Raw genomic sequence first — 16,491 nt, forward strand, 5'->3', positions numbered from 1 at the left:
AGTTCTACTGTACTGAGCTCAGACAATGAATTTATCATAAGTTTTCCCATTTGCATGGTTATTGTAATGCACATCATTGCAACGTGGGATACACTTTAGAGTTCATACATACCATCAGCGGTATACATTTGTATTTAATATTTTGCAATACATATATTTCAAATCTAAATTCAATACACATATATGTACGATGTACGATGTACTATGCTTGGTTCAAATAAATAAATTACCTGTAACCATACGTCACAGCACATGAACTTGGCCATTCACACGGTCCACTTAGTACTCTGTGCCCAAACAGGAACCCGTTAACGGATGATTCAGCCGAATGATGGGGGGGGAATGTGAGATAATGGGAGATAAAATGGTATGATCTTCACGTTTTTAAAACTGTCAGATGATTATAGGTACAGGGCAAGTTGATTCCGACTATATTCTGTTTTTTTGCAAATCACTCATAGTATACACTTCAGCGTTTGGGGAAGAAAACGGGAAACTCATCGGAACGTAGGATTCTGATCTCTTAGTGCACCCACTCTCCAGCGTTATTCTCTATGACAATCCACTCCTAACCTTACCCTTCACTTTCTGGCGCTTGACTCGCCAAAGATCATCCTCGTCCATGAATGGAAAGTGTTGGCATTTCCCCCTCTCTTTGGGTTTTGTCTTTTTTTTTTTGCTTCAAAAAACCCCTCTATTTTCACCAAGGGCCTCGTGTGGGAACTATTCTTTTTCGCGCGCTTGCCTGCATAAGATCCTATCGGAGTCCAACCACTCACAGTTCACCTAATAAAGACGCATAAGCAAACATCTATAAACTTCGAATATGCACTGAAAAAAAGGAACAAAAAAGCAAGCAGAAGAGAAAATAAACATCATGGATCGATTCACACAGTTCCCTGCCGTCAACGACGACGGGAATGATGTTCACATCGTTCCATGGCACCTAGACATCCAACTCCCCTCGGAGGTATTGGCATTGTCATGGGCAATCTTGCTACGAGCATTCACCACCGATGAGAACCCGGTCTTCTTGTTGAACGGGGCCCCTGTCAAAGCAGATCTATCCATCCAAACGGTCCAACCAGCTGATTTGGCTACCGTATCAGATCTCTCCGTCAAACACACAGCTGTGGTGTTGGGAGATCCCTTATTCGAGGATGACAGACATCCTCCGGTATTGCGGTGGACCTTGGACCCCACCTCGAAATCAGGAGCTTTGTGTGCGACCGGAGGCATGGATGCCCCGTTCCTATACGAGTTAGGGAAACAGCTCAAGCAGATTGTGCAGGAACAGGCGTCTCTCCAAAACATACACGTAGAATTGTCTGCTTTAGATGTTCCGACTCCCGCCATTTCCAATGCTGAGCCCGCTATACTGCCCGGTCCGGGTCTCTTGCACGAGCTTGCTTTGCGCGGAATCACCGAGGCGAACCACGCCATTGAGTTCCTCGCGGCGGATGGAAGCGTTCGCTGCTTGTCGTACCGTGACTTGGATCAGCTTTCCTCGAAGCTCGCGAGTGAAATAGCTCATGCTTCGACTATCAATGGCGTACAGAGGGTCGTACCAGTGCTACTGCCGCAGTCGGTGGAATTATACATTTCATGGCTGGCTATCCTCAAATCTGGTGCTGCTTTCTGTCCCTTAAACACCGATGCACCCACAGACCGGATCGAATTTATTCTACAAGATGTGGCTGCTTCTGTGGTCATCACCAATGATGCACTTGCCTCAAAGATACCACCCAACGAGCACTTGTCCATTCTCACCGTTGACAACCTCTCAAACGAGCCCATAGAGCCTTTCACAATCGAGTGTTCCTCCTCTCATCTGGCCTATGTCATGTACACCTCTGGATCCACGGGCCGCCCCAAAGGCGTTGGGGTGTCCCATCTCGCTGTTACCCAATCACTGCTTGCTCATGATGATTTGATACCCCCATTCAAGCGATTCTTGCAATTTGCATCTCCCACTTTTGACGTTTCTGTGTTCGAGGTCTTTTTCCCAATAATGCGTGGTGCCACCCTCATCGGCTCCGAGCGAGAGAATATGCTTCTCGACATCTCCCATGTAATGACCACAATGAAGGTCGACGCTGCCGAGTTGACCCCTACAGTCGCGGGAGAGTTATTGCGCACACGAGCCGCAGCACCTTCCCTCCGCGTGCTCCTCACCATCGGTGAAATGCTCACCAGGCACGTGGTAGACGAGTTCGGGCGGTCTGAAACCGGGGACGGCATCCTCCATGGCATGTACGGACCTACTGAAGCCGCAATCCACTGCACCGCAGCCACCCATTTCAAATCTAAGGACCGAGTGAACATGATCGGAACGACATTCAAAACGGTCTCCGCATATATCATGTCTCTTCCATCTGACGATTCCAACGAGCTTCGGACCCTCTCCCTGGGTCAAATCGGAGAACTTGTTCTCGGTGGTCCTCAATTGGCAGATGGATACATCAATCGTCCCAAAGAAAATGCCAAAGCTTTCATTGACAATCCGTTATATGGACGACTCTACCGAACGGGCGATAAAGCCCGCATGCTGCCTTCTGGCGAGATCGAATGTTTCGGCCGAATCTCCAGCGGCCAAGTCAAGCTTCGCGGGCAACGTATCGAGCTTGGCGAGATCGAGCACGTTATTACCAGAGCCTCTGGAGTCCGCAGTGCCGTGACAATCGTTATCGACGGAAACCTCGTCGCCTTCGTCCTCGTCACAGACAAAGGCGTTACCGAGAGCAACTTGCGAGACGTATGTCGCCAACTGCTCCCGCGCTTTATGATCCCTGGTGAATTTGTGCTCGTCGATCAATTTCCCCAACTGCCATCTGGCAAGACCGATCGCAAAACCTTAGAAGCCGATTTCGCTCAATACCGCAGCACCGCACAGTCTTTCAATCTGGAGTGTCGCGATGAGAAAGAAGAAGCCATTGTCTCATGCGTGGCTGGCGTAATCGGCCGGCGACTCGCACCAACAGAGAGTTTGGCATCGGCCGGTTTGGATTCACTGGCGGCAATCCGCCTAGCGTCTCATCTTCTCGATGCAGGAATCCGCCTCGGTGTTGCGACCCTGCTGGAAGTAGATTCCGTGGAAGGAATCTGGCAACTTGCTACGAATTTGGAAGCTACTGGTTCCACAGGAGATGTGCAAGCTGCCCTGCAAACGATTTCCGAGTTTGTCTCAGATGCGGGCGCCACGATGATTGATGCGATGGGCTTAAGTATGCTCGTCTCGGGTGTCGTGCCTTGTAGTCATATTCAGCAGGCTATGATTTTAGAGACTATCAGAGATGACAAGGCATACTGTAACTGGATCGAGCTGGAATTTGAGCCCTCAGTCAATTCGGCTGAGTTGAAGAGTGCTTTTGCGAAACTTGCGGAGCATAATGAGATTTTGAGATCTGGATTTGTGGAGATTGGTCTTAAGGATCATTCATATGCTCGTTTTACTTGGAAGGATGTTGATGAACATGTCTTACAGGTGGAGGGGGCATTTGAGTATGATGTGTCCTTGGTTGCAGGCCACGATGTCTTGAACCCATTCAGAGTTCAGATTAAGGACGAGAAAGATCGTCTCCGCGCTCTTGTACACATTCACCATGCACTGTACGATGGCTGGTCCTGGCAGCTCATGTTGAAAGATCTTCGCGGCATCCTGGCCGGAGAACAACCCACATCCAGATCAACCTATACCGTCGTCACGAACTTCTTCATCGAGCAAAAGCTAGACAAATCGTCCACAGAGTCCTCGACCTACTGGTGCGATCAACTCCAAGGTCTAAATCCCGCGCCGTTCCCCGTCTTCCACGGCAGAACAGACCTCAAGCCGGCAACCTTACACACAGCCCGCATCCTCCAAATCCCAATTTCAAAACTCAACGAAGTAACCCATCACCACCGCGTCAGCCGCCAAACAATCTTTCAAGCAGCCTTCTGTTACATCCTCTCCACCTACCTCGGCACAAAAGACGTAACCTTCGGAACCGTCTTCTCAGGTCGAACCCTCCCCCTAAAAGGCATCGAAACAATCTTAGGACCATGCATCAGAACCCTTCCAACACGCATGGACCTCTCAAAAATGCAAAACATATCCGATCTTCTTCTCGCCATCACGAACATGAACCGTAAATCTCTCGAACATGGAAGTCTCCCACTACAGGATATCAAGAAAGCATCCGGCATCGATCTCGACCGCAGTCTGTTTGATACAGCTCTAGTTTGGCAGGAGAGTATCTGGGCCGACGAGCATGATGTCTTCCGGGAAGTTGATGCAGGCGAATTTTTGGAGTTTGCGCTTCTGTTGGAGTTTGAACCCAGAGAGGACTGTGTCTTTGCTAGGGCTACTTTCCAGCATGCGGTTTTGTCGCTTGAGCAGGCGGATATCTTACTGCAGCAGATTGATGCTGTTGCTGCTATTTTGATTGACCGGGTTGAACTTCCTATTGGGGAAATTCGAGAGCTTCTCCCTACTGAAGCGTTGTCGGTTTACCATGGTTTGGCGGCGACAAACTATGAGTCGTCATTGACCACTGGTGTTGAGCAAGTTGCTTCTACGGATCCAAATCGGGTTGCTGTTGAAGTGATAAGCTCTAACTCAGACACCTCCAGCACTGCTATCGAAAGGATCACTTATGGAGAATTAAACTCTCGCGCTAATGGTCTTGCACATCTGTTGCTTCATGTTGGAGTGATGAAGACTGATCTAGTGTCCATTCTTCTGACTTCGTCTATTGACTTGTACGTTTCCGTGCTTGGAATTGCCAAGGCTGGTGCTGCCGTTGTGCTCCTCTCACCGGGCTCTGAAAGCGCGATCAATTCTCTGCTCTCCAGTACCAAATCCAAGTTCTGTATCGTCGACTCTGTGACAGAGAAGGACCACCGCCTGCCTTCTTTAAAAATTGTCCAGCGGATTCACCTCTCTTACTCGCTTGATGTCTACCATGGCTTCAACATTCCTTATAAAAACCAGGGTTCTGACATTGCCTATGCTGAAGCCAAGGCGAATAATACGACGGAGACCATCGTCATCTCTCGCCAGAACCTAGACAGCAGCATCACCGCTCTATCAAAAGTATACCCAACGCCGACAGGATCAAAAATCCTCTCATCTCAGTCTACCTCCATGTTCGAAGCATTTTTCGCTTGGCAAAATGGAGTCACATTATGTTCGGCTTCAGACATTACCAAGATATCACTCGAACAAGCATGCCAAGATATGAGCATAACACACCTCCATCTGACTCCTTCGTTGGCCTCTCATGTTGATCCTGAAGCTGTCCCAAGTGTGCAGTACCTCCTTAGTATGGGCGAACATTTGACACCCAGACTTCATCGCAATTGGGCCGGGAAGGGACTGTATCACGCTCACAGCTCCGAAGCACTGGTTCATGCTTGCACAATCTCTGAGATCGGTATTTCAACATCTATCCGGGATATCGGCCAACCGCTGGGAAACACATTCGCGATCATTACAGATGCTGAGTCATTGTGTGCACTTCCTCGTGGTGCTGTCGGAGAGATTTCCTTTGGTGGTGACCAGCTTGGAAAATGTCTTCCTGGCGCGAAGATATCTTTGGCTGGTCGATTTGTTGATCATCCTGAGTACGGTCGGATTTATCGGACTGGTGATTATGGTAGGATGCTTCCTGATGGTACGCTGATACTTTCTCCGGGTTCCGGCCCCGAGAAGGCGCATATCCAGATCGTCGATCTTGACGAAGTTGATCGTGCGTTCTTGGCTTTGGATTTCGTTCGAGAATCCGTCAATATGATTCTGAATTCGAAACTTGGAAAGCAGCAATTAGTCGTGTTCTGGGTTCCATCAAAAATACTTGCAGGTCCTATTCAAATCGAGGAGGCCACGAATGACCTCTTTGCAGAGCTAAGCAAAACCCTGCCAATTTCTAGTATCCCTGACTTTCTTGTTCTCGTGGAAGATATTAGTCTCACTCCGTCCTATAAGACCGACTACCTCCTGTTGACTCAGCGACTGGAACAACTGAGCAAAGAGGAGCTCGCAGTTTTCTCACCCAAGCTCAATGCCAACGGTACCGATGACAGTCTCACTAACGTTGAAAAAATCATCTCTATCGCTTTATCGGAAGTTACCGGCACCGACCAAAGCCACATCGACAAGCACACGTCTTTCTACAGATTAGGCTTGGACTCACTTTCTGCCATCTCTTTCTCGCGAAAGCTACAGGAATCCGGCTGTGGAAGACTTGCCGTGTCGACAATTCTGCGCTATAGCTCTGTTTCCCAACTTGCTTCCGTTATTTCCCCCATGGTCAATGAAAATGGACATGAGTCTGCGCAAGCTAAGGTCCATGGATCTACCGTGGTGTTCGACGAAACTTTCATCCGTCAAGTAGAAGACGGATTCAAAGCCACTGGCACGGCCGTTCAGGATATTTACCCTTGCACGCCCCTGCAGGAGGCTATGCTTGCAGCTGGGTCTGGTGGACAGTCGGCATATTTCAACCATCTCTTACTTCTTGTACACAGCGATACTGAGGCTATGAAAGCGGCGTGGGCTCGGATGATGCAGAGACATGGCATTCTCAGGACTTGTTTCACACAGACTAATGAGAAGCGATTTGCATATGCTCAAGTCATCTTGGATACTTCGGCCTTGCCGTGGTATCAAGTTGAGACTCGTAGTCTTGAGAGCGTCATCAAGGAGAACAAGTCCAAGTTTGAGGAAATTTCGCCTGTCAACGGCCAGCTGCCTTACTCGTTGACTGTGATCACTGATCCAGATACACAGAAGACACATCTTCTGTTGTCTATCCACCATGCATTGTACGACGGAGAGGGTATATCGCAGTTGTTGCATGAATTACAGTTGTCACTTTCAAGCCAGGAATTACCGGAAGGCACACCATTCCACCGCTTCATTGACTACATGATCTCCGTCGACCACGGCATCTCAGACGAATACTGGGACCGGTATTTGGCTGGTGTTGCGCCAACTCTCCTCCTTACAGCCAATGCAGACGACTCCGCCTCACAACAAATCCACACATCCCTCCAAGCTTCCTTTGGATCCTTCAAGCAGCAATGCAAAGATCTCTCCGTGAGTCCCTTGAATGTCTTTCACGCCGCATGGGCCAGGCTCCTGTTGCTATACACCGACTCTGCCGACGTCTGCTTCGGCAATGTATTCAGCTGCCGAACCATCCCACTGGATGGTGTCGATGGAATTGTCGGACCGTGCTTCAACACTCTCCCAATCCGAATCAAATCATCTTCAACCGCAACCAACAATGATATATTGAAGATAGCCCAGAAAAGCAACAGTGAAATCTTGCCACACCAACTCAGTCCGCTGAGACGGATTCAACGACGTGTTCTTGGTGCTGGCTCTCGGCTTTTCGATACCTTGCTCGTTTTCCAGAACAAGAAAACCGATCTAGATAGCGGGATCTGGGAGCTTCTTCAAGATGAAGGAAATATGGGATTCCCTCTCATTTGTGAAATTGTGCCAGATGAGTCTGCGGACACTATCCAGATTTGTTTGCACTTTCAAGAATCGCACATTTCACAAATTGCGGCCGAAAAAATTGCGCAGGATTTCGTCACTCTGGTCGAACACATTTCTCAATATACTTCTGCTCAGGCGTCTGACAAGCGGATCTTGGGTGTGAACATTCCCCGTGTTTTTGAGCAGGTGTCGCAACACAAGGCTGTTGTTTTCCGGACGACTAAATCCCGACCATCTCGCCCCTGGTCTCGTCAGGAGGAAGCTGTTCGAAATATTCTGTGCAAATTCTCTGATGTCGAGCCGGAAAATATATCCCAGGATATGACTATCTTCCAGCTCGGTCTGGATAGTATCAATGCCGTTCAGGTTTCCGTGAAGCTGCGTGGACTGGGGTACAAGATTTCATCTGGGGATATTCTTGAAGCTGCTTCTATTGATCAGATTGCTTCTCTTCTCACTGAAAGGGAGAATGTTGGCGAGGAAGCGGTGTACGATTTTGAGGCTTTCCAAAGCCAGCATCTCCAGGTTGTTTGTAAACAGCTTGGCATTTCTTCTGAGAATATACAGTCTCTGCGCCCTTGCACGCCTGTGCAAAATGGCATGTTAGCTATGTTTACACATTCGCATGGCGGTGTATACTTCAACCGCATGGCTTTGAACTTCTCGGCGCCTTTGCAATTAATGCGTCTGAAGGAAGCCTGGGCTAAAGTCACAGCTCAGCATGAGATGCTGCGGACGGGCTTTGTACAGCTGCACGATCAACAGCATCCATTCGCTATGATCACCTATCAGAACACTGAATTACCTTGGTACGGTTCAGCTGAATCTCCTATTCAAGAAAAGACCATTTTGGAAAATCTCCACCAGCCCCCTTGGGGCATTGAGGTCGAAACCGGCGAAAGTACCCGCGTTATGCATTTCTCTGCGCTACACGCCATCTACGATGCTCAATCTTTGTCTTCCATCTTCGCAGATGTGAAAGCAGCATACGAAGGGAGTACGCTTACCCCCCGGGCTCCAATAACCGCAACCCTTGGCCCCATTCTCATCGAAAGCAAGGGGCAAAGCGAATCCGCCAACTTCTGGAAAGATCTAGCTCCAGAAGTCCACCCTTCCAAATTCCCAGATCTACATCCTATCCGCTCAGACGAGCGTAGACTTCTCAATACGTCCATCCGTTGCGCTCAGCCCCGCAAGACTCTCGATGACGCATGTCGGGATCTCGGTGTGACACTACAGGCAGCCGGTCAAGTCGCTTGGGGTCGTTTGCTCTCTGCTTACACCGGAGAGCTGAATGTTACCTTTGGGACGGTTCTTTCTGGTAGGAATCTTTCTACCGCTGCGCAAGATGCCGTCTTCCCTTGTTTGGTTACTGTCCCGACACCGCTGCGCATTGATGGCGCGAACCGGGATCTTTTGAATCGCACGCTGAAGAGGAATGCATTGTTGGTGAAAAATCAATTTGCGCCTCTGTCTAATATCCAGCGCTGGTTGGGCAGTGATGAGCCGCTTTTTGATACCTTGTTCGTTTATCAGAAGTTTGCCTCCGCTGCTGAGGGGTGGAATGTTGTCGATGAAGAGACAAAGATTGATGTGAGTATTCTCCTTAATTTTACGCTAAGATATGTCTAATGATTTGTAGTACCCTGTTTCCATCGAGCTAATTCCTCACTCGACGGATCTTGAGATCTCACTGAGCTATCGCAGTGATATAATTCCTGCCCAACAGGCTAATCTTCTGTTGATTCAGTATGATAGGCTTTTGCAGGACACTGTTTTCTCTCCTGGTGCCGATTCCACGGGTCATGAGTCTGTCGGTAGTAGCCTGTTGTCTGTTACTCCGGCGAAGGAGGCGCCGATCCCTGCGCCGGTCGCTTTGCTGCATCAATTCGTTGAGATAAATGCTGTTAAAATTCCGGAGAAGATTGCTTTCGAGTTTGCCTTCGGTGAAACTGCGGACAGCCTCCAGAAGAAGACTTGGAGTTATCGCCAGCTCAACGGATGCGGTAATCAGATCGCGCATTTTCTGCAGGCTAAGGGGGCTGTTCCTGGTGGAATCGTCGCTATCTGCTTTGACAAGTGCCCTGAGGCTTCCATGGCCATTTTGGGTATCTTGAAGGCTGGTTGCGCGTACTTGGCCATTGATCCCGGTGCTCCTATCTCTCGCAAGCAGTTCATGCTTGAGGACTCTGGGACCAAAGTACTTCTCTGCAATCAGTCAAAGAAGCCGGAATTGGAGGGTCTCAAGGGCATCGATGTCCAGGCCCTCGATGAACCGGGTTTGCTTGATGGAGTGTCAACTGGTGAGGTCTCACACGCCAGGCCGATTGGTCCAGATGATACCTGTTATTGTTTGTACACCTCTGGTACGACTGGAACACCCAAAGGATGTGAGATCACACACAATAATGCCGTGCAAGCTATGCTTGCGTTCCAGAGATTGTTCGCCGGTCACTGGGATGAAGAATCTCGATGGTTACAATTTGCCTCATTTCATTTCGACGTCAGCGTTCTGGAGCAATACTGGAGTTGGAGTGTCGGTATCTGCGTGACTTCATGTTCGCGCGATCTATTGTTCGAAGATCTACCGGGCACAATCCAGAAGCTTCAAATCACGCACATTGATCTCACGCCCAGTCTGGCAAGACTCGTTCATCCCGATGAAGTCCCTTCGCTTTGTCGTGGAGTCTTCATCACAGGCGGAGAAGCGCTGAAGCAAGAAATTCTCGACGCCTGGGGTAAGCACGGTGTTATCTACAATGGATACGGGCCGACAGAAGTCACCATTGGCTGCACCATGCTCCCACGAATGTCTGCCAATGACAAAGCCTCTAACATCGGACCCCAATTCGATAATGTGGGATCTTATGTCTTTAGTCCTGGCACGACGACACCAGTGCTGCGCGGCAGCATCGGTGAGCTCTGCGTTTCAGGCCCACTTGTCGGAAAGGGATATCTGAACAGAGCGGAGCTCACCAAAGAGCGATTTCAAGACCTTTCCGAGCTCGGGGATCGTATCTACCGCACTGGTGATCTTGTCAGGATCCTGCATGATGGAAGCTTCCAGTTCTTGGGCCGTATCGATGACCAAGTTAAGCTTCGCGGACAGCGACTTGAAATTGGAGAGATTAATGAGGTTATAAAGCAGGCAACGCCTGAACTGAACGAAGTCGCCACTCTGGTTATCACGCATCCCAAACAAGCTAAGGATCAGCTTGTTTCTTTTTTCACGACCGTTGCGGATAAGAAATCCCGTGCTGATGTCGAGGTTCGATCTTCGGAAGACAACCGCGCTTTGCTGTCTAAGATCAAGGACGCTTGCCGTACTCGCCTTCCTGGATACATGGTTCCTACTCATATAATACCGATGACCCAGTTCCCACTTTCTGCAAACAACAAGGCTGATATGAAGGTCTTGAAGGGCTTCTATCAAGATCTATCTCTAGATGAGATCCAGAAACTGGGCGCCTTGAGTGTTGACCAGCCCACTGACAGTGCCCAGGAACGGAAGATTATAGCTGTTCTGGCGAAGTTCATTGGATCCACCGACGAGAAGATCTCATCTTGGTCCAGTATCTATGAGTTAGGTTTGGATTCTATCTCAGTTATTGCCTTCTCGCGGAGTTTGAGGGAGGCTGGATTTTCTCAAGCTCAACCTTCCATCATCATGAAGAACCCCAGTATCGCCGGAATGACTTCCGCTCTTCAGGAGTCCAGCTCATCTTCTGGGTCTGTGAAAACACTTCGGCGAAACGCCAAGCAAAGTATTGACGCCTTTGCTCATAAGAATTCTCACGCTGTCATCGAGTATATTGGAGTCCTTGAAAGTGACATTGAGAAGATTGCACCTTGCACACCACTCCAGGAGGGTATCATATACCACTACCTGTCGAGTGCCACGCCTATGTACTGTTCTTCTTTCACTTTCGAGCTTGACTCCTCCATCGACCTTAAGGCTTTGTGTGCAGCTTGGGACGAGACTCAAAGAGACGTTCAAATGCTGCGTGCCAAATTCTCACCGTCCCCTGACGGCTACGCGCAGGCCATTCTGAAGAAAGCGACCCTTCCTTGGTTCTTTGATACAGTAGGAACAAGTCAGGAGATCGACTGTGTGCGCAAGAAACGGCATGAGGCGTGGACTGCCCAGCTCAACAGTCTCTCTACCCAATTGTGGGAGATCGGAGTTATCTCTTCCCCCAAAGGTTCGGTGATGTGTCTCAACATGTTTCATGCTTTATATGACGGAAACAGTCTGGTTCTCCTCCTCGAATCGGTTGCTCGCAACTATCTGAACCAAAGCAAGAGTTTGCAGACACCCCCCAATTTCATTGATGTGTTGCACCTTGGTCCTCTTTGCAAGGATGCTTCAGCGGAAGCATTCTGGAAAGAACATCTTGCAGGCTGCCGCGACCGTCCATTCGCCGAGAAAGGCACCATAGACACTCCAATTCTTTACAAGGCCCACATCAACGAGACAGAGCAGCTTGATCATCTTCGCCGAACGCTTAATGTCACCGAACAAGCTGTGCTCCATGCCTGTTGGCTTCTCACTCTCCAGCAGCAGTATTCGTTTGTGCCCCCACTTGGTATCATTGCCTCGGGAAGAACAATCGATGTACCAGGAATTGAAGATGTGATCGGTCCTCTGTTCAATACTATCCCGAGTAACGTCCAGCTTTTTGGACTGGAGTCTTGGTCTGAGGTCGCTCGCCGATGCCATGAGTACCATGTGTCTATGATTCCTTTCCAGCACACTCCCCTGCGAGACATTGTGAAATGGCTTGGCAAAGGCCCCGATGAGCCACTCTTTAACTCTCTGTTTGTTTTCCAGAAGGAAAACGACAATGATGAATCCTTGGCCAAGAAGCTTTGGCGGACTATCAACTCAGAGGCTGAACATGAGTACCCCCTTGCCTTTGAAATTGTGCGCAATGGAAATCAATCGTTGACGGCTACCCTTGCTGCGAAGAGCAATTCAGTATCTTCAGAGGATGCCCAACAATTGCTTTCTAAATTCGAGGCAATTCTGTCACAATTTGCGCAGGATCCGAACAAAACGCTACCCCAAATCAATGGTTATTTTCCGCCCATCACCAACGGTGAAGTGAATGGTCACCGCGAATCTGTGAAAGCTACGGAGTACACCAATGGCCAGCATGTCAATGGTTCCCTGTTGGAATGGACGCCTGAAGCTTGCACGATCCGCGATGTCATCGCAACTCTTGCAGGAGTGGAGGCCCAACACATTGGTCAGGAAACGTCAATTTTCGAAATTGGGCTTGACAGCATCGATGCAATCAAGATATCTTCGCGGCTGAACAAAGCCGGTATCAAACTTCCAGTGAGCTCCATTATGCGCCATCGTACAATCAAGGCCATGAGTGGGCAGCTCTCAATGGCAAATGGCCACACCAAGAATGGTACTTTGCCATTGCTCAATCGGCTGGAGAACTCATTGCTTAAGTTCCTTGAGGGCGAATGTCTTCTTCCTTCAAGTGCCACTCGTGTTCTACCCGCCACACCCATTCAAGAGGCCATGGTAGCGGAGATGTATGCTTCGGTTTACAAGCACTATTACAATCACGAAATCCTCGAGCTTGATCCAGGGGTGGACCTGGGGAGGATGGAGCAGGCATGGAGAGCTGTCGTCAGCGCACACCCTATTCTCCGTACTTCTTTTGTTGAAGTCTGGGATCCTGAGATTCCGGTTTCCTACGCGCAAATCGTTCACAGTGCGGATCATATTGACATCCAGACTATTCATTTACATGGAATCTCTATCGAGTCCATCATTGAGACGCAAATCTCAAGGGCCCACAACGAGCTGCTCAGTTGCCCCTTGCTATCAATTACCATCGCGGTGGATGGAGAGAAGCGACGCCTTGTTTTGTCAATTGCGCACGCTCTCTACGATGGTTGGTCAATCAACCTGCTCCATGAAGACGTTGCCAAGTCCTACGCCGGCGAGGGATGCCTGCGTCCGCCGCCAGACGACATCCTTGAGCAAATCTTCTCGTCCTCTGGGGATGAATCTCTCAAATTCTGGCGTGCAACACTATCAAACTTCACTCCCATACCTTTCTCGCCAATGGAACACTCCGAAAAGGGTTCGACCGTTGTGCACCGCGCAGAAAAATCGCTGTCTGTCCCGCTTTCCAAGGCAGAGACGTTCTGCAAGCGCCATGGAATTACTCTCCAGGCGCTTCTTGTCACTTGCTGGTCGATTGTTCTCGCCACCCATGCCAAGAAGCTGGATGTGGCATTTGGTCTTGTTCTTTCTGGGCGCAACGTCGCTGGCTCGGAGCATGTGATGTTCCCGACAATGAACACTGTCGCCATGCGTGTGATTCTCCACGGCACGCGTATTGAACTGGTCAAGTATGTACAAGAGACTCTTCTTGTGATGTCGGAGCATCAGCATTTCCCCCTTCGGCGCGCGAGACCAGACAACGGGTCGCAGGGTTTGTTTGATACGTTGTTCATGTTCCAGAAACGGCCGATGGATAATGAGGCTGGTTCTGGGTCTACTTTATACAAGTCTACGGGTGGTGCGGCGAATGTTGAATATCCTGTTTGTGCTGAAGTTGAAGGTGTGGGTGAGGAGCTCATCGGCCGGGTGGCCGGTCGTGGAAATGTTGTTGGGGATCAGGATGCTCTTGTGCTTCTAATCCAGATGGGCGATATCATTTCGTCTATCATTGACGGATCGTCCGAACAGACGGTTGAGTTCACCAAGGAAGGGGTGAAAATTTGTGGAGGTTCATCCTTCCAGGATGAGTTTGGGCATGAAGTCATCGCTGATGTAGTGCCTGGGAAAATTCAGCAAACGCAATGGTCACCAATCGAGTCAAAGATTCGTAATGTTCTCTCCGTTGCTTCTGGGGTACCGGAGGGTTCCATAGAGAAGAGCTCTACTATTTTCGAGCTTGGTCTTGATAGTATTAGCGCTATCAAGGTTACTGCACTGCTGAAGAAACAGTCCGTCAAGCTCGCTGTCAGTGACATGCTGCGTGCTGGTACGATCGAAAATATGGCCGCAGTAGCTAATAGCAGCCAACCAGGCTTCTCTGTCACAAACATATCAAGCATCCTCCGCGACTCGCTGAATGGCATCGATGTGGCGCTGCTGCTGCAGTCGCATGGTATTGATTCACAACATGTGGAAAAGGTATTCCCTACAACTGGAGGCCAGTCCTATTTCCTTTCGATGCATACTCTGAACCCCGAGGTGTTCTACCCAGAGTTCTACTATGTGGCATCGCAGCAATTGAGCCCAGAGACACTCAATCGCGCCTGGGCTCGGGTCGTGGACCAAACCCCGATGCTGCGAACGGTGTTCCTCCGCACTGACTCACGGCTTTCGCCGTTCATTCAAGTGGAGTTTGGGGCGGTGCACATTCCAGTGATCTGGCATTCCAAGTTTGATCGGCATCTTGTTTCAAAAAGTTTCAAGCAAGAATTTGGGGCTGTACCGGTCGCACTACATGCCTGTCAAACCGCCGAGGGAACGGCGCTTATTCTACAAATTCACCACGCATTGTACGATGGTGTCAGTCTGCCCCATATTCTGGAGAGACTTGTTGCACATTGCGGCCAGAATGAAATTGCCCAGCCGGTCCCCGACCTTGATCTCTCACAGCTTGTGGCATTCCAACATGTCCATTCGCCCGTGGAAGTCCGGCGCCAATTCTGGCAAAAGTATCTAGGCCAAATCTCAACGGCGGCAAAGCGCGGGGATGGTTTCGGCACCGTGCAACACCACTACCGGCCCGGCTTGGTGCCAAATATGGCCACCATCGAAAAGGTTGCTAAGCGCCAGGGTCTCAGCATTCAAACCATCTTCCTGGCCATCTATGCTCGAGTGCATTTGCAGAATTTTGCAGCTGAAACGGTGGATGACGCAGGGTCTCACGGGCGGTTAATCGTTGGACTCTACCTTGCCAATCGATCGCATGCCTTGGAAGGTCTAGCTGAATCGGTGATTCCAACTGTCAACGTTGTCCCACTACGATTGGATGACAAAATCAGCGAATCGACCACCACCCTCCTCGATGCAGCGCGACGGATCCAAACCGAAATCAACGAGATCAGCCGAGCAGAATACTCCAACGTATCGCTCATGGAAATTGCCGAATGGACCGGTGTCCAGATTGACACATGCGTCAATTTCCTGCGACTCCCTGAGCAACTGGCACCCAGCAACGAGCGGATTTCACTCACGGCGATCCAACGCGAGGAGTTTGAAAACCTTAGCGGAACAATTGCCACAACTCCATCGGACAGTCAGACCCGAATTAATAGCAATGGTGTGACGCCACCGGGTGTAGCCGAGACGCATCGCGATCTGAGCGCCTCAACGGTGTCCAACATCTTACTGGTAAGATTATGCACATCAACTCTACCCCACTAACTAACGCAAATGCAATTGCTAACATCTCATTGAATCAGCCTACCATCGATGTTGAAGCGGCGGTTCGAGAGGGCCAGTTAGACTTCGGTCTTTTCGCGCCGGTCTCAAGACTTAACGGTGACACTGCGGAGACTGTAATTGACGCAATGAGACGCGAGATGTCTGCATTGGTGACAGGCTTCGAATTGATGTAGAAGGTGTACGCTAGGGATGAGGATGATCCCGAGCTACTTCAATTTCTACTATCACTTCTACTATCTTCGATGATAATGATTATTTTGCGGGGAAGATTTTTGCATTTCATTCCTTTTTTTCTTTCTCTTTTTGGATTCTTGGATTCTTTCTATTTACAGCACTCCCTTCCTGTGCATATGCATATGGTATATATATTGCTTCTTTTGGCGTTGGATGTGTATACTCTTTTTTTTGGCAGCCCTTGTTCCATGTATCAGATTTGCATAGAGATTATAGATATATGATTTGATGAGTGACGGCGGGGGGACCCACGGTCTACGGGACGATCACCGTGGAGTTCATTAGAAATTTGTGTTCTGCAATGCCTATGCTTCCTGTAGCTCTTGTGCTTGATACGCAA

The 16,491-nt window shown here is 49.5% G+C and overlaps 1 protein-coding gene across 1 annotated transcript; it reads left to right on the top strand.

The window, feature by feature from the left end:
- Positions 1-844: 844 nt before the first annotated feature.
- Positions 845-16,090, top strand: sidC (nonribosomal siderophore peptide synthase SidC; the record flags this gene model as incomplete). Its single annotated transcript, XM_057246859.1, has 3 exons — positions 845-9,079; positions 9,129-15,863; positions 15,935-16,090. Coding segments are annotated over 3 exons (15,126 nt in total), but the record flags the coding sequence as incomplete, so codon positions are not given.
- Positions 16,091-16,491: the final 401 nt, after the last annotated feature.

Source organism: Penicillium soppii (assembly GCF_028829465.1).
Source record: "Penicillium soppii strain IBT 18220 chromosome Unknown utg000010l, whole genome shotgun sequence".
Lineage (NCBI taxonomy): Eukaryota > Fungi > Ascomycota > Eurotiomycetes > Eurotiales > Aspergillaceae > Penicillium > Penicillium soppii.